General features: G+C 36.0%; 1 protein-coding gene across 8 annotated transcripts in view; it reads left to right on the top strand.

The window, feature by feature from the left end:
• VPS13B (vacuolar protein sorting 13 homolog B) overlaps nucleotides 1–18411 on the top strand; it is a 465257-nt gene that overhangs the window by 71635 nt on the left and 375211 nt on the right. For all 8 annotated transcript variants that reach the window (XM_072034434.1, XM_038173544.2, XM_072034433.1 and 5 more), the window contains 6 exons: nucleotides 1293–1430; nucleotides 2816–2903; nucleotides 6847–7038; nucleotides 7656–7825; nucleotides 11936–12130; nucleotides 13589–13713. In XM_072034434.1, the coding sequence (XP_071890535.1) occupies nucleotides 1293–1430; nucleotides 2816–2903; nucleotides 6847–7038; nucleotides 7656–7825; nucleotides 11936–12130; nucleotides 13589–13713 (908 nt within the window). The remainder of the gene's footprint in view (nucleotides 1–1292; nucleotides 1431–2815; nucleotides 2904–6846; nucleotides 7039–7655; nucleotides 7826–11935; nucleotides 12131–13588; nucleotides 13714–18411) is intronic.

Here is an 18411-nt window from a genome sequence, read left to right as displayed (position 1 = left end):
TTCTGATGTGCAAAAAAAAAAAAGTGTGGCCGAAGTCTAGCATGGATGAACATAAAAACTCCTGACAGTACTAAAATACAAATAAAATATGAAGCATATCAAAACCTGCAGCATGCAAAAACTGCAGAAGAGGAACCCGTTACCTGGTAGTGGGCTGTGCTTACATGGCCAAGTAGCTAGCTGCCTGAGGAAGAACTGACAGCCATATTCAGGATGTGTGTTGACTTAAGCAAGGCCTTTGACATGGTCTCCCACACAGTCCTTACTCCCAACTCAGTGAGGTATCGATTGGGTAAGTTGGGTGAAAGTGTATGTCCTGATTTTTGGGAGGATTTTCCCCGGTGGTCCTTTGGGAAGTTCTGGATATTGGCCATGTTGCTCTACTACCGCTTGTAGTGGAACTACAAGAGGAACTTAATTCCCTCGGTTGTGTTTTTGCAACTCTCCTCTGGCTCTCTCCTTGTTGTGAGTGCCCGGGATCCTCTCTCCCTTTCCCTTTTCGTTCCTGTCAAGTCTGGTGGCTCCTTCAATTGACCCCTTCATCTCCTTTTTCCGTGAACCTGTTGTGTTGGTTTCACTGATGGAGAATGACTGGAAGGGCAGATGTGTCATCATATACTGGTGTTGCTAGATAGCTGAACCACTGGCTCCTTGGTTCAATACTCTTGTTTAAGGTTAGTTACTTGGCAAAAATCAGTCTCTCACATATTCCCTGTTTGAAGGAATAACTCCTGGTGTAAGGTTGTGTTGATTTTAGAAGGGCAGAGGATTTAGGATGCGGAGAACAAAGCATGTAAAAACCCCAGGTGAAGAAAGAGGAACATTCAAGTAGCAAGTGGGTCATACATTGAGATAACTACTTATTATGAACAGAATAGGTGAAGCATGTGAAAGGCACTGGTCAGTCAGAGAAATAGAATATGGAGTGACAAGATAATGTACAGTTAAAAGGATGGAGCAGATTTCAGAGCAACAATGACCTAAAATTCATGCTAAAACAAAGCTGGTATGTGTTCTGTATTACTAGTTGTACATAATTAGCCCAGGCTGTTTCTATTAACCTAAAAATGGGGTGGGAGTGGACAGGAACATCAGTGTTACTTAACCAAAATTATTTTAATTGCCTTAGGTTTATTCATGATGAAATATGTGAGTGGAGCAGAGGTGTCCTCTTCCATATTCTCTTGATAGACTGACATGTCATTATTGTGTTATGACAGAATTGAAACTGCTGTTAACCTGACTTTTTTTTCCTCCCTTGCCTTGTTATTATGTTTGACTACTTGATGAAGGAGGCCTACTTCTTTAATTGTGGAGAAAATCTGAGTGCAAAAGGGATGACGTACCTTACCAATTCACTATTTGATTACAGAAGTCCAGAAAATAATAGTATCCGTGCAGAATTTATATTGGATGCAGCTCATCATAAGGTCAGCGAATTACTTTGTTTCTTTCAAAAATATTTTCTAATGCTCTCTAATGAATCTCTAATGATTTTTGGATGTGTACTCTTAGAAGACTGATTTGCTTCACTTGGTCATGTTCAGCTGAATCTTACTTTGCAGATAGCCAAAAAACCTATTTGTGTTCAGAAAAAAAAAAAGGCAACAAAAATATGTCCAAAAGAAACCTCAAAACCCCTCCTATCCTGAAACCTAAATCTAATGGCATTGTTTTCAAAAGTGCTAACTACAAAACATCTACGGGGGGAAAAAAAACATAACACAACAACACAAAGATAGGGCAGAAATGCTGTCAAAAGGTTGAGCTTACTGACATATACTTGTTTAAACCAAACGATTATTTTGTGGTTTTCAAACTGAGAAAGTCTTTCCTGGAAAACAGATCTGGCAACTTTTTAATTTTATTGTCAGTGAGTGCCATATTCTTGGATACTGTATTCTTATGTGTTCTTACATTCTTCTACTTAGGAGCCTTGCTAATTCTGCCTTTGATAGAGACAACTTTTCAGTCATGAATAGTCTGTGTTGTAACTTGTGCATTAAAATTTTATTCCCTGACTGTGACTTTTAAAGACTGTATGCAGTGACCAAGGTGGTCCTTTCCAGGTGTTCTCATAGGTGCTGTTAAGTGCTCTGTGTAATTGTACTGGCAAAGCCATTTACTATTTTGAATATATCTATTTTCTGTTAAATTTATTTTTTTCCACTTTTTAATACTACTGATGAAGTCTAACCATGAAGACTCCCTTAAAGTGAAATTAATTACTGAAACGACAAGCACTCATACATACTCAAATGGTGTCCATAGTTCTAAGATTTACTTGAGCTGCCTTCTGTGCTTTTATGATTTGCCTATCGTTTGGCAAGTAGGGAAGCAAATTCCAAGTGTAGTAATGGAATAGCTTACATATAAATCTTGGTGATGACATAAAGTCTTGCTCAGATTACTACTGTTTGAAGATAAAAACACCATATTCCATAAAAAAATTAGAATAAATGAGCTTCAGTTTTGAATGTCGTTAATTAGGCAGATATGTTGGATGCAAGAGGTCAAGTGAAGAATATTTACTCCATTAAAGGTACTAATTAACTAGATGTTATTGATGAATTGGTCAGTGTGTCTGCTGGAATTATGGATGTGCCTTTGTGTGGCCTCAAATAGAAGTTACATTACCTATCGGAAAGGTGAATTCTTTGGGATAACCTCTGTCCTTTGTTTTGATAAGCCTTTCCGTGTGTTGATGCACAAATCCAAACACGAATATATCTCTCTCATACCAGCCTATCAGTTGGTAATCTCAAGATTCTTTCCTTATACAACATTTTCTTTGTTTGCTTTGCTTTGTTGGTAGGAGACGTACACAGAGATAGCTGGAATGCAGAGGTTTGGGGCTTTCTACATGGATTACTTGTACACAATGGAAAGCACTGGTGGCAAAGGTACCTTTTTTCTTTGTTTACCCTGTTAAATAATAGAAACAAAGACTCTTCAGACAGAGCTGGTCCTTGACCAGCTGTCCTCTAACTTACCTTAGATTTGCCATCAGGTTCATAGTTAAAATGGTTTCATCTGCATCAATGTGTTTAGCTGTTTTGTTTATTGATGATTTATTGATGTTCTTTCTTTTCTGCTTAAGTAATTGAGATCTTTTACAGTCAGTGGCTAAACTGAAAATAATTTTCATGTAGCAGTGGTAAAGTTCATGAAGTATGATGTCTTTTAAAAAAGTTACTATTATTACTGACTTCAGAAAATAAATGTTTTGAGAACCCTGGAATTATGTTGATCATCCACGTGATACAGAAGATGAAGAGTGGTCTCGTTTTCTCCTGTGAAGAAAATGTAAGGAAGAGAGAATTATACCTTTAGAATTACTGATCTGAAAGTATAGGTGAAGGTGGCATTTATGGTTGCAGAGCTGATGTTGGGGAGAAATAATCTTTAAATATAAATATCCCAAATATTTTTGTAAGCAAATAATAGTCTAAACCATACAAACCCAGATATTTGTTATAGAAGTCTCAAAAATGACTTAAAAATAAACTACCTTCTAAATCTGAGGCAATACAGTAGGTTCGATGCAGTAAGTGTCTACTTTTGTGTCACAAAAAAAAGAGGAGTTAATATGTCAATAAGATATATATATATATGTATGTATGTGTATATATACATACATATATCTGTGTTCTTAAAATTAATTGCAGTGTGATTCTTCCACCCCTGGGGAGATTGTCATCTACAGCTGCTGTTGTGCAGTCCTCCTGGCTAAGTAATGTTTTCTTCCCCACCTGTCTACTTATTACCATGAATACCATCTCTATGGATGTCTGGGAACTTCTAGCTGTTTCTTGACTGAACTTTTTTTCTTGCTCAATTCATCAGAAGCTTTTTTGCTCATTTTTATGTCTGTATTTATCTTTTAAGAGAAGTCTGAGGTCTTAATGGTTTTGATTTTGGGATTAATTACATCTTTAATATAAAACGAGTAGGAAAGAAATTTCCGATTTGGCTAGAAGATGGATCATTTGAAGCTTGCAAACAGAAATAAGTGATGCCATTGCTTTCGATAGTTGAGGGATAGACTAGGTAATTTAACAGTTCTTTCCCAGCCCTGAGGCTTTCCTGTCTGCTTACCATGCGTGTGATTTAAAGCTGAGAAAATATACGTGAAGTCAAGCTTCTACTGCAGTGTATTTCTGTTTTTAATAAAGAAATAACCACTTACATGCACACAGTACTTTTATGTAGAGAAGTTGAAGACCAGGATAAACATCATATCTTTGACTTTTGGTATTGAAATTTGTATATGCATAGATATTTGATTATGAGGAAAATTTGATTATATGTAATATTTTGCTGTATTTTTCTGAACACACAAGGAATCTTAAAACATAACTATTCCTGACTGTAACTAACTTTTTACAGAAATTGCTCAACTTAAAAGCTCTTATTTTTAGCTCAAGACCAGACTGCTTTCTTCTTCTTAGTTTCTCTTTTGTTTCTTCTAGTTTCCTTTCTCAGGGACTTGATATGTATTTTCTGCATCAGTCACTAGGAAAACACCTCAAAAAATGTAGCTTGGCTTCCTATCAAGCCTTCCTGGGTGCTTTTATTTCAGTGTTGTTCCTATAATTTCAGCTGTTTGACCACATAAAGGAATAGGGTAGTTAATTTTATATTAATAGTTTAAATATTGGCTGTATCTATAGAATTAAGCACTTTAAACCGTAAGTTTTCAAATACATTTGTTTCTCAGAAAAGCAGATGATATTTTGTGTTAGTTGTATTCTAAATGATTTTCCACATTGAACACCAAGTAGGTAATTAGTAAATAGAACATGAACAAATAATTAACAAATAACAAATGTAAGTTATCTCATTTAAAATGAATATACAGATACTTCAGAATTCTGATAACAATATAAATCTTACTACATTTCAATATATGGTTTAAGCTTCTAAACAAATACTTTTTAATACATTTAACTATTTCTATTTGACATTAAGTATGTTTTTAGTTACAATTAGTGCATGCCATTTTTCCCCTAAAAAAACAACACAGCTTACATTATAGGGAGGCAGTTACTGTGATTGTAAGATTTTTATCTATCGAGGCAATTTTGGTTTGACACCTCCTTTGCCCCTTTAACCTTTTCTGAAGCATACAATTACTGATTAAACCACAAGTACCTCCTGGATAACATTAACCTCAGGAGTTTCATCTGTCACTTATAGAAATGTATAAATGACTTTTAGTATTTTGAATAAAAACAAGATAGTGAGTCATGTACAGTAGTTTTATTTTTAAATTCTTCCTGTCTTTCCCCTCTAACTTCATTTTTCTATTTTTTGCTTTGCATTTCAATATTTCACTGAAATGTTGTGTAGTATATCAGTTTCATTGATTACTGGTTTGCATGACCTACAGACCTAACAGAGTGTAATTTTGAAGTTACTTTGTTTATAATGCGTATCTATCCATTTTGGTGGTGTGTTTATTTTGCAGCACTCTGATTTTAAGCTTTTTGTCAACTAGAATTAGACGAAAGGTTTATGGAGGGGCTGAATACCCAGTGGTTGGTAACCTGATTTTCCTGTATGCATCTGTGAAGCTTAAAAAGCAACCTGTAAGCACTGACTTCCACAGAACTGATGGAATTTCTACTCTTGTTCTTTTGCACTCATTTATAAATAAATGTAGCTTTTCCATAAATCGGTTTGTCTGTCACTTCAGTATATTATTCATATACAAGCAGTTAAGTGTGAGTTTTTTTTTTAATTGAAAAACTAGGCTATTACTACTTTTCAAGCCTTTTGGCTTTTTTTTTTTTTGTGTGTTATGTTTACTGATAGTGTTCATCTGAACTGGATACAAGATAGAATCAGAAGAAATGCTGATAAAAAATCACAGATTTTTTTCTTAGTAAATGGTTTGAAAATCCATTTAATCTTGATGCTTATTTTGTCACTGTTGATTTGTCATGGTTTGCAAGACATTAAATATTTAGTGCTTTTACCAAAGCAATGAAGACACTTCCAAAATTATGAGTTATCAGAGAAAAAAAGTGAAATTTTGCAAACTAAGTGTTTGAGGGGTGAAGGTATTTTTTTTTTTTACAAGCCATATGCAACAGGAAAACTTAAGTATCTGAAATTTGCATAATTTAACTGAAGAATTTCAAATGAAACATGTTAAGAGAAATGTAAACGTACTGTTTTATAGCTGACAGATTGCCTCTATACACTGAATGTGTGATTTTGGTCTACTTCATTATCCTACATTTATATCAGAAAAATGATAGTTTTAACTTCAATTGGTATGCTAGTAGCTATTTTGAACGCAGAGGTTATAGATCTTTTGATGCAGAGACTTAACAACCCTTTTATCCTTGTGGTGGTCCTTTATAAAAAATTGTCTGAGACATGATGATTAAAGAAGTTTTCATTCTCCCTGCCCATGCTTTACCTCATCACTGAATGGAAGGAAGGGTTTATCTTCAATTGTCAGTCTGGTTTAAAAAGTGTTGAACAGCACAGCTGTCACTGGCACCTGGGGTGAAGTTTCCACAAAAAGTTTGGATATTGTTAAAGAATCCCAGGCTTGAAAGATACAGGCATAATATAAAAAGGTCCCTCATTGACTAGGTTATACTGTGTCTGCTGTTGAGGCAAAAACTTGTCCTGTTTGTTCAGCATCAGAAAGGAACAGTCTTTGTTTAAAGAATATGTTAAGACAATCATAGTATATTAATGTGTTCAGTTTGCATTGTTGTATTTTGTGTATGGTAAGTCTGCGATCACAGGATTTGAAACAAAAGTAGATGACAGAATTTTGTCTGGTTGTTTGGTGTAATTTGTTATTATTTATATAACTTCTTGTAGTTTCTGGGAATCAGCAAGACCTTTCTTCAGTAAAGAGTGAAGATTTTGGAAATGTTCAGGAGATGTCTACGAAAAGCCTCATCGTGGGTCCACTCAATCTCCGATTGGATAGCAGTGCTGTACACCGGATAATGAAAATGATAGTGTGTGCTCTGGAACACGAATATGAGCCATATAGCAGAACCAAGCCAGGTTTGCACGTTGTCTGCCTATATGCATGTTGCATATACACAAATACACAGAATTAAAGCAGACTAATTTCAGTGCTTTTGAAATTGCAAATTCCAGGTAGCTAATCTTTAAATTTGCCAGTCCAAAGAGCAAAATTTTAAATAAAAATGAAACATTGTGCTATCCCCATCAATGCTGGCTATACTTCTAACACAATTTCAGACAATCTGAAGCCACTTGATTCAAGTCTCTTATGTGGGAGGGCTTATTTCATTGACAACTTTAGCTTATTTTTGCAGTGTAAGAGAAGAAAGAATGCATTTATGTGTTTGAAATAATACTTATACAGGGAAGAAAATGAATAGAAACAAGCTATGCTGAAACTGTTAGGATGAGTTTCTTGTATGAAACTGAGAAAGAGCTGTACAGTCTTCTCACACTCAAACCTTGGATTTCAAAGTGAGGACAGTGCAGTTACCATTACGTTTAGCCTTATGTAGGATAGCCTTATATGTATTAAATATGAAGGGGCAAAAAAAAATTGCTTCCTACTTTTTTGCTAGTTCCTAACTTTCTGAAAAAGCCACTGTTGGAGGTAGGTATTTTAGTCAGACTTATGTAATCTCGGTTTATTTTAGATCTTATGGATGGAAATAGAACCGTGCCAAGCTCAGAAGAAGTGGCATCGTTGGAGGAATACATTCCCACTCGACTCACAACATTCACCATTCTTAAGTGTACAATTATAATCCCTGTGGCAGAATTCAATTTACTAGACCACTTGATGCCTGTAATAATGGGTGAGAAGGTATGTACTCGCCAATGCTTACTCAGTTCTTTAGATCACCATGTGCTATTTCATAGAATTATTAAGGCTAAAATATGTGAAGCTGTAGCATCAAACACATTGCCTTAATAATAGGCCTAGGTTCATCTCTGCTTTTTTCATCTCTGACTGTTGTCTTCATGAGAAAGACAGAGTTTCAATTTTCAGTCTATCCTGGGGTGGAACTGTATAAATTTCTCACTGAACTGTTATTCGATGTGCTAGATGTATTACTGAGTTTCTAATTCGTTTGCTGCCTGCCAGCCTTCTCTACAGGTATGTAAGATGAATGGTGTGTGTGGTACCTAGATAGACTTGTTAAAACTGAAGGCATGTAGTAGTAGGAAAATAACATTTGGAGGAAAAAAAAAAAAAAGTCATAGAATAGTTTTGTGTTGCTTTTGGTCATCAGACTTAAAAAGAAGTAGCTATGACTTCAAAGGTATTTTTTTTTTTATTTAAGAAAGCTTTTGAATCAGAAGGGTACCTGTTGTGATTTTGCCATTCATGTCTTCCCATACTCAGTCAAATCAGAAATCTTTGGTTACAAATGCTTTATAAAGACTTCACAGATGTAACATGTAGCTCTGTGTGTTCGAGTCCTAGCTGGGATACCTTAAAGGCTTTGGCTGTTAATGGTAGATTGTATCATGTTTGATCTGGTCACTTAAACTGTGTAGGGAATCAGTTTTTGTTGTGACTGTTAACAATCCCTCTGAATGCTCAAGACGGCATGAATATGAGGAGAACTTCTGAACTGGATGCAGAGTTGATCAGAGGGTTCTGTGGGGCTGGAAAATGCTGCAATGAACTAGGTACAGGAAAAGAAATGACTCTGAAGTGGTCAGGCAGTTGGACAAGATGATCTTTAAGGGTCTATTCTAACTAAACTGTGCTGTTCTATTCTAAATCACATAAGTGTATTTAAAACAACAGCAAAAAGCCCACTCACAAAAAAACAAAAAGCCCACGATTAAGATTTTTGTAAAGTGACTATCTTGGAAAGAAAGCCAGAAATTAAATTTCCTAACAGCCCAAATTTGTTTCATCTTTTGGATATACGCAGTATAATTTCAGCCAAAGAATCCTGTATATTTTTTATTCCTACAGGACTCCTTCTTCCTCTGTGCATGAAATCAGCATACTATAGGGATGAATCAGTGTTTTTTTAATCAATACTTACTGTTAGCTTTACATCTGGCTGCATAAGCAGAAAGGATAAGAAAAAAGACTGGAATTTAAAAATGAATCGATTGAGTTAAATTTCTGTTAATTTTTGTCTGATATTAAACATTTCCAATGCATTTTTTACAAGGGGTTACTAACTGCATGTTGTCTGTCTTGCAGATGAGGTGTTTTGTTTATTTTAGTGGGATGTATCTTGAAGTTCTCAGAAGTTGTTGTTACAACTAAAGCAGTGAGTTAGGCATTGATTTATGAAGTCCTTTTCTATGCTAAATATTCAACAATTGGCATTCAAATTGTGTTCCAGAATTAGTGAATAATTTTTGTATCAGCCTTTAACTGGTAATTTCTTGTCTGAAATTGAGATAACATTTGTGTTCTACAGGTGTTGTCATTTATTCACCTAGTATACTTAAGGAATGTGTGTATTTTTCTTCAATTTAGACATGCTTATCTGTTCTGGCTGCAGTGAGCGAACTGGTGACAAAACTTACCTCTTGACACATTAGGATACATACATAAGCTTCTAATTTTAGAAAATGGGACCTTACCAGGTCTCTAATGGGAAGCATTGTTTCCTTTCAGCTTGGGATTTTGGTGCTTTCTAGTCTAATGTGTATGGAAAGATGGCCATCTTACAGTGGGAAAATAGCACCATTTCTGTTGTAGGTTTGAGGAAAACAAGTTCAACTTAAGCGATTTTTTTGGTTACTTTTTTTTTTATTTGAAGCTTTAATTTGTATTTCTTGTGTGAAGGCGAGCCTGTTGAAAATAATAATTTCAACTTCTAGATTGAAACTGATACATGTATTGACCTAATGTCCTATTTTGAAGTTTAAAGAAATGAATCCAGAGTAATTTGAATTGGAAGAGCTGTCTGGAAAGTATCTCTAGGAGACCAATTGCTTAAAGCAAGTCCTGTTAGAGCAGGATGTTCCAGGGCTTGTCCAGCCAAGTGCCAGATAGCTCCAAGGATGAAGATTCCACAACAAGCTTTCCCGTGTACCCGCTTGGATGGGAGTTGCTTGTGTTTCTTCTGTCTGTTGTAATTTCTCTCACAGTACACCTTTGACAAGAATCTGGCTCAGTCTTCTCTGTACCCTCCCAGTGTGCAGCTGTATAAAGCAGTGGGATCTCCCTTTCTTCATCTCCAGGCCAAACAACCCCAGTTATTTCAGTCTCTCCCGAGACAGAGCTCATGTGCTCCAGGGCCCCTGGTAGCCTTCCAGTGAGTTTTTGTTCCATGCACGTCTTCCTTGTACTAGACACAGTACTCCATTTCAATGGATACTATGAAAAATAGAGTTGGATGTGTAAAATTGCAATATTTAGATTTTGGAGCTGCGTTTTTTTTCCCCTGAGACAGCTGGCATGATTGTGAACGTGTAGTATATGACCATGTAAAAGGTTAGATCAGCATGAGTTCAGTACGGTGAACTCTTCAGTACGGTGAACCGTTCAGTACTCTTTGGAGTGACAAAAAGTAAACATTTTATAGAATAAAATATTTTGACTTAGCATATTCTTGGGTTGACCTTGGCCAGCTGCCAGCTGCCCACCCAGCTGCTCTCTCACTCTCCCTCCTCAACAGGGCAGGGAAGGCAGATCGAGATAAAGAGGGAGAAGATCACTTTACCAAGTGCCATTATGAGCAAAACGAGGCTTGACTTGGGGAAAATTAAGTTAATTTATTGCCAATTAAAATAGATTTGGGTGGTGAGAAAGACAAAAATCAAAATAACACACCTCCCAGTGCCCACCCCACCCCTTTTTCTCCCTGGCTCACCTTCACTCCGTCGTTCCTGATGCTTCTGCCTCTTTCCCCTCACCTATGGGGAACGGGGGGTTTTGCTCAGTCCATAACAGTTCTCTACCACTCCTGCTTCCTCACACTTTTCCCCAGCTCCATTGTAGGTCCATGCCATGGGCTGCAGTTCTTCAGAAAACATCTGCTCTGGCATAGGGTCCTCTGTGGGCTGCAGCAGGGACACCTACTGCAGAGTGGAGAAGGGAAAGCTCTGGGGAGACCTTACTGCAACCTTCCAGTTCCTAAAGGGGGCCTGCAGGAAAGCTGGGGAGGGACTCTTTGTCAGGGAGTGGAGTGACAGGACAAGGAGTAATGGCTTGAGACTGAACGAGGGTGGATTTGGATTAGATATAAGGAAGAAATTCTTCACTGCAAGGGTGGTGAGGCCCTGGCACAGGCTGCCCAGAGAAGCTGTGGATGCCCCATCCCTGGAGGTGCTCAAGGCCAGGCTGGATGGGGCTTTGGGCAACCTGGGCTGGTGGGAGGTGTCCCTGCCCATGGCAGGGGAATGGAATTGGATAATCCTTAAGGTCCTTTCCAATGCAAACCATTCTGTGATTCTATGAATGCTCTGGTGCCTGCAGCACCCCCTCCCTGTCCTTCTTCTCTAATGTTGCTGTTTTTGCTGCTGCTTCTCTTTTTCTCCTCACTCCTCTCAGCTTGTGTGGTGTTTTTTGCCCTTTCTGAAATAACTTTTACACAGAGACACCACCAGCTTGGCTGCTGGCCTCAGCTGTGCTCTGTGGTGGTGCTGGCTGGAACCGCCTGTGTCCGGCATGGGGTGGCCCTGGCCTCTCCTCACAGAGGCCACCCCTGCAGCTGCCCTGCTGCCAACACCTGCGCACTGACGCTCAGTAGAATTACAGATGAAAATTTTAGACATAAATGTTAAGTTTCTAACACAGAGGAAGAAGTTATTTTGAAAATAGTTAAGGTTTCCTGTTATTTTTATCATAATGCTCTAGTAATCAGTAAAGAATTTATTACAAATAGATTCATTTGTGTGTCTGTATTTTGAGAGAAAAAGATGTAAGAAATGTAAAAATGCATAAATAATAGAATATAAATGTAATAGTTGCATGCTTTTCCCCCTTCCATAGAACTTAAGTGGATTGCTAAATACTACAAGCTTCCAGCCCCTGCGGCCTTTACCTTCTGTGAGAATACTGGTGGATAAAATTAACCTGGAGCACTCCGTACCGATGTATGCTGAGCAACTGGTGCACATGGTCAGCAGCCTCAGCCAGCTGTCCGATAACCTTCTTCATTACTGTTACTCACACTGCTATCTGAAGGTAAAAGGAATCTCGAGATCTATTTCTTACTTCAGTATGCTGAGAAAATGTTAAAGCAAGTGTGGATAATCCTAAATGTTAACAGTTAAGTTTCTTGGAAGAATGGTTTCAAATTATCTAAAAGAACACACAGAGTAAATACATCTTGCAGAATATCGTCATTTTGGATTGCTTCTTCAGAGTCGAGCTAAATGTTTTGTAACATGAACAGAGAATTTCGCAAGGCAACAATACAGATGGAAACCCCAAGGTCTTTGTGGCAAGATAGAGTTAAAATAATTTGGAAGGAAACCTTTGTTATTTTAGGATAATGGTCATAGAATATGTAGATTACAGTGATTTACACTTACCAATTTGATAGGTTATAAGGAAAAATCATAGTTTTTTAGTTGTACTGATAGAGCAAAACCATCATAACGGAGTATGCAGACTACTGCCAAAATGTTCTCAGTTAAAGATCCATTATGAGAACAGTTCTTACTGCTAGGCTGAATGAATTTTAAGAAGCTTTGAAATTAAGTTGTCATCTGCTGAGATTATAGTAGAATGAGAAAGTGAAAAATAAAGAGGAGTTTTAAAATTGACCTCCAAGGCTTTTAGGATGAGCTTTGTGCTCTGGCAGTTTGAAAGGCTTTTGAGTGCTACTTAAATGTAAATATGTACTACTGTTAATTTTGCTAAAATTTTCAGTTAGCTCTTCACTTGTGTGCTGATATCTTAATAAATAAAAACCTTAATAATGAAATCTTATGGTGTATATAAATCACAAACACCATCCCAAAATTATGTGGCAGGCTTTCAGTTCTCTGGGTGACATGTTTACTCCCATCACATTGAATATGATTGGGATAACTATATTGCAATTCATCTATTTGTTTTTTCATTTTTTTTTGGATTTCTTGTTCAAGAAGTTTTTAGCAACTGTTTGATCAGCATTTGCAAAATGTTGAGTACAATTTTGAGAGTTACAACTGTCCATTTTCCATACTGAACAGGGAAAATTCATAGAGTACAATTGTAATGAACCTGTCTTTAGATTCTCTTATTGAGAAGATAAATTGCAAAGCTTTTTTTCTTATTTCCTTAAATATCACTTCTTTAGGCCATTGTTGTAATGACAAAAAATGTTCTTTAAATGAAAGACAATGTGCAGTCTCCAGATTTACATGATATAGAATAATGCATTTTAACTGACAGTTTTTAAACAATTCAGCAGAGCATACTTAACACGATTTTTTGATCAAAGAAAGTATTTGTTATTTATTCCTATTGGGATATTATTTTATTACTGGAGACAAGTTAGTCAGAACTTCTTGGTTATTTGGGCAAAAAGGAATAATCTAAAAAAATACCATATCACTTACATTTTCAAAAGATGAATTTATATATTATGTTATAAAAATAATTTGAAATATTCTAATTGTGATAGTATATGCTGACCAGCTGATTTTTTTTCAGGTATTTGGTTTTCAGGCAGCACTGACCTCTTTGGACAGTAAAGGGTTGTACTGCTTCCCTGTTCCAGTTATTCCCTCTTTCAGTACTGCTCTTTATGGCAAACTGATCAAGTTTCCAAAATATTGGTGAGTATGAATGATGTATAGTGTATTTAAGTAATGTACTCAACTACTTCTGAGTTTATAATGAATGGTTTAAAAATTTCAAGCTCTGTATGTATATAGTTCCCTAAATTTCTCTGTGTCTCTTCTATCACATTCTACTGTTAAGTCTGTTGCCATTAATAATTTCTTCTGTAAGGATGCCTGTTAATCAGAAGTTCAGACCGTTGAGAGAAGAGGCTATGAAAACTCTGTAGTAAATGGATTTCTTTTAGACCTTGCAGGAATCCTGTGAACCAATTTCCATTTTTCATTGGGTGGATACAAAAGCTAAAGTTACATAATGATGGAAAGTTTCATGGGTTTAACTGTCAGGTCTGTTTTAAACTCACCAAAGCTAAAAAATAAAGTAAAAAAAAAATCCCCTCCCCAAGAACTGTCTCTACTAGACAGTTATTTATGATTTTTGTTATGGTTTAAAGTATTTTTAGCATTGTGATCATTTATTAAGTTCTTAGTAGTAGTTCAGATTTTAAAAGCAAATATTTTCATTCTGAAAACAATTTTGCTTTACTATGAAATTACCTATGTAAGATACCTTATTTTGTATTGTAATGACATGGAAATTCAGTATTTAAATTTATCTCTACAAATTAAATATTGTGATCATACATGTCAGTGTATAATAGCTCTTTTTGTTTAATTATCATTTATGAATTGTATTTATTAAAAATATTTCCAAGAAAATGCATTTTGCCAGTGTGTTGAACAAGTCATTACTGTTCTTTATTCCTCATTTTGAGCAGTAGCTGCCTCTAATACTTTATGACTAAATCCTTATGAGGAATCTTACATAAGATAACAGGCAAGCAGGGTAATCTGTTAAATATTTTGACTTCAAACATTCTGGATTGTGTTGCTGATTTGTCATAGTGATTTGTTTGTGAAAGCTTACTGGATTACTTAAAAGAAGAAGAAGAAAAAAAAAAAAGGACTACTAGTGAGTTTGTCCTTAGTTCTATATTGAGAATATATTAAGTTTTCTGTTACAAGCCTTGATAACATGCTTAAATATAAGAGGTTTTTAGCATAATCAGAACACCACCAGGTGGTAGCAGCCTAATTGACTTTCTCATATTTTCCATTAATAAATTGTAAGAGTACTAACCACTTCAAATGAATTGCTGTGTTGTTGTGGTGTTTTCCTGAAGTAAATAAATAAATAAACCAGGATAACCAATAATCAGCACTTAGTAATCAGAGCACCGTAGGACTCTGGTAGGATTGACAGCTGACAACTAACTGACATTTAACGTTTAATTCTGGTTTGTGATTCTTATTAGTATACCATTGAAATAAATTTGCGTTACGCAAACTTAGGTTTATGTAGTATACTGTGAGACCTGTGGGTAGTTGTGGAAAATTATTATTTTAGAGATGAAAAATGGGTGAAAAATACTTTGTCTGACAAGTTCATGGTATTGAAGTCCTGGTGCTTTCTTGTGAGTGCACGTGTGCTGTCTTTTGCATGTGCTTGCACTTACTGCACTCAGTATCTTGCTCATGCTTGGTTTCCTGTGCTCTGTCACACACGCGCTGTTGTATGCTTGCCATCACTTTTTGTCTCATGGTCTCTCCCTCCCCACTCCCCCCATCACGTTATGATGTGTGCCCAGCTGGAAAATGGAGTATGGTAGACTAAAAACAGGTAGACTCATAACATGGAAAAATAAAAACAGGCAGTAGTTGAAGGAGTGGGGGCAATGCTACTGCCTTAAAATAGCAAATAATCTATCAGCATTTATTAGAAGATCTTGTGAGACCACTGCTAGAGTATTTAAAAAAAAAAAAAAAGATAAAATTCATAGCAGCTTTCTCATTTTTCTTCTGTGACATGAGATCTTTCTAAAGGTTGTTTATTTATTAACAGTGTGAAATAATTATATCAAGTTAATTCATTCGAACAATTTATCTAAACTAAGCAACACCAATTTGCGGGTAATAAAGTAGAAAAACAAATGAGTACAGCAGCAGCCAGGTTAAATGAAGTGTAGTTTGAAGTGAATAAAACTCCAGATGAAATACATCAAATAGCACTTGAACTAAATCGAAATCAGCATGAAGACTGAGAGCTTCATTGAAGTCATGCAGTGAGTGAGAATTAGTCTGGTAGGATAACCTGGTAATGTCATTAAACTTAAATTCATTCCCCCCCCTCCCCAAATTATACCACCTGCTTTATTTGGATTTTTAGATTTCACATTCCAGAGTTTCTGAAAGTACACACATCTGATGCTACATGTGTTCTTCTATTTCTTGCTAGAAAATATATACCACAGACCATACCTTTTAAAAACAAAGACATTTTATGAACTGTTATGGAATCCCTCAGGTAGTATGTTTTGAGTTAGCAGTGAAAATCTCAACTTTATTTCTGACATAAATCAGTAGAATAGCTTTCTTTTCTAGTTTCAATATAATAATCTCAAAATGCATATTGTATATTAAATATTGTAGTAGTATTTATTTTTAAAAACTTTAGCTGATAAACATTGCTAACTTTCTAATAGATAAAATTTGAGCACCATCAACCCAGTAAATTTCATTAAGCAACCATTAATGTAACAAAAGTGCTGTTTCATTTTATTTGCTAGATTGATGTCTGTTTTAATTTCAGTTAATACGCTTTCTTCTTGTAAAAGAAATTTGCTCAAGCTCACTAGTTAACTAAGTCTTTGACATCCTTTAAATTGTTGTATACCTAATCTATTTTTATATTTAAGTAAAAACATCTGGTCTTTTGCTTTTGTCAAGCATAACAAGATGCAAAATACTATGTTAATGTCAATATTTTACAACTACTTTATGTAGTGTTGCATGCCAGATTGTAAAGCAGCTTTCAAAGCTTTCAGGAGGATGTCTAAAAACAACTGAGAATTAGCAGAATATGGTTAAAAGCCCAGAAAGAATGACAAGAATGTTTATGGCCAAACAGAAATCTTGAGAGGAATTAGCTGATTTTTTTTTTCTTCCTTTTGGCTACAATTTCTGTAGTAACAGATGAGACAACTCAGGGTAGGACAGTTCAGTGTTACAACCCTCTGTCACTCATAAACTACTACTTTATTGTGCATTTAGAGAATTTTAACAACATTAAAGAATGTTGATTTTGAATAGCCTTTGTTTCTCTGATATCTGGATAAATTCTGAACTGTGTCGTCCATATGTTTCATGAGCTAGAAATTGGTCCAGTTGTGTGTGTCATTTTTTTTTTGTTTGTTTGTTTTTGGTTGGTATTCTCTATAACCCCTTCCAGTGACGAGCATTCTAGACTCTCATCATCCTTTATCAGTTCTGGGGAGGTTGTCACAGATGGAGACAGTGACAGCCTTTGAGATCCTGAAACGTGGTGGAGTAAAGATATGAATTGGGGTGACGTGATTTCTCTCAGCATCCTTTCCATTCAGTTTAGTCCAGTAGTTCATTTCAAAGGGTTCAGAGTGAGTCTCTTCTTTCCTATTTTGAGACCAGAGCAATAGCTGTTGGTTTTGGAGATTTGCTTAATTTGTTTTAAAAAAAAACTAATATTAGGAGTGCTGAAAATATTTGCATGCAGTGAACACTATTACCCCTGGATAATGTATTCAAGTTAGGAGTTAATTACATCTTGAACAGGGAGCCACCTGAACAAACTCATTACGTGGATCTAGGACTTAGGAGCTTTCTTCAACATTGAGAACCAGTTTAGATTTGTCCAGGCTCGAAGTGAGATAGAGCTAAATATGACCCAGTGTAGCTGGTTTGAAGATTTTACTGTCTTCATATTTCTTCTTTTTCCTTCCATGTTTTTATTGAAGAGCTGTCCATTACTGACAAAAGCTGCAAGATTTGCTCTCTTGCTAAAAGTTGTATGCATCAAATGCTGGCCATCTCAGCTGCCAGAGATAACAATGTCACTTGTTTCACTTGTTAAAGCTAAGGATTAGTGTTGAGAGAGTTATTTTATTAATGTGTCCTCAAAATACTGAAAGATTGCAGAAATCTAGATACAGTGATCCTCATGCAGGATGTGTGTGTGTACACACTTTGTTGTTATGAAGCCTTAAGAACATTTATGTTAATGTAGCTGCTCTTAATATTTCAACACAGCTTTACCTGTGAAGGTAAATATTTACTATGTCTCCAGATTCTCTTACATCTGCATTAGATTGGCATGCTGGGTTATAACCTCCTTTGGGCTAACTATTATACCAGGACATTGATTAACATGCTTTGCCAACAGCCTGTTACATTTTGAGTTTTTTTTACTTAATTTCTAGCTTTTGTTTTGATTCTGTTGCTACATAGATGCCAAACGGATGTTTTGTACACGTTTTATCTTCTTAAATTTATAACTCAATATTAACATTACAAAATGCAAGAAGATTCTGAAGACCTTGTGTTACTGCTGCTTAGAGTACTGATGAACCTTTGTTGCTGCAGAAGTGTTTTAATCTTTATACGGCTTTACTTCTGTTTGCCTCCCAGCAGGGCAAACATCCCTAGTTTAATCAAAGCCATGTAGTGGTGTGCCACACGACTGTTTTTAGCAGAATTCATCATCAGTAGACTCCTTACAGCATCCGGTAAGGGCATTGCAAGCCTCAATGTAAGTTATGATTTGCATCTGCTCATGTGTGTCTTTTGGTCATCTTGAGAAACCTGTGTACTTTTAATGGTATC

This window comes from Anas platyrhynchos, chromosome 2 (genome assembly GCF_047663525.1).
Source record: "Anas platyrhynchos isolate ZD024472 breed Pekin duck chromosome 2, IASCAAS_PekinDuck_T2T, whole genome shotgun sequence".
NCBI lineage: Eukaryota > Metazoa > Chordata > Aves > Anseriformes > Anatidae > Anas > Anas platyrhynchos.
Note: the sequence above shows the minus strand (reverse complement) of the source record. Positions and strands in the feature narration are given on the sequence as shown.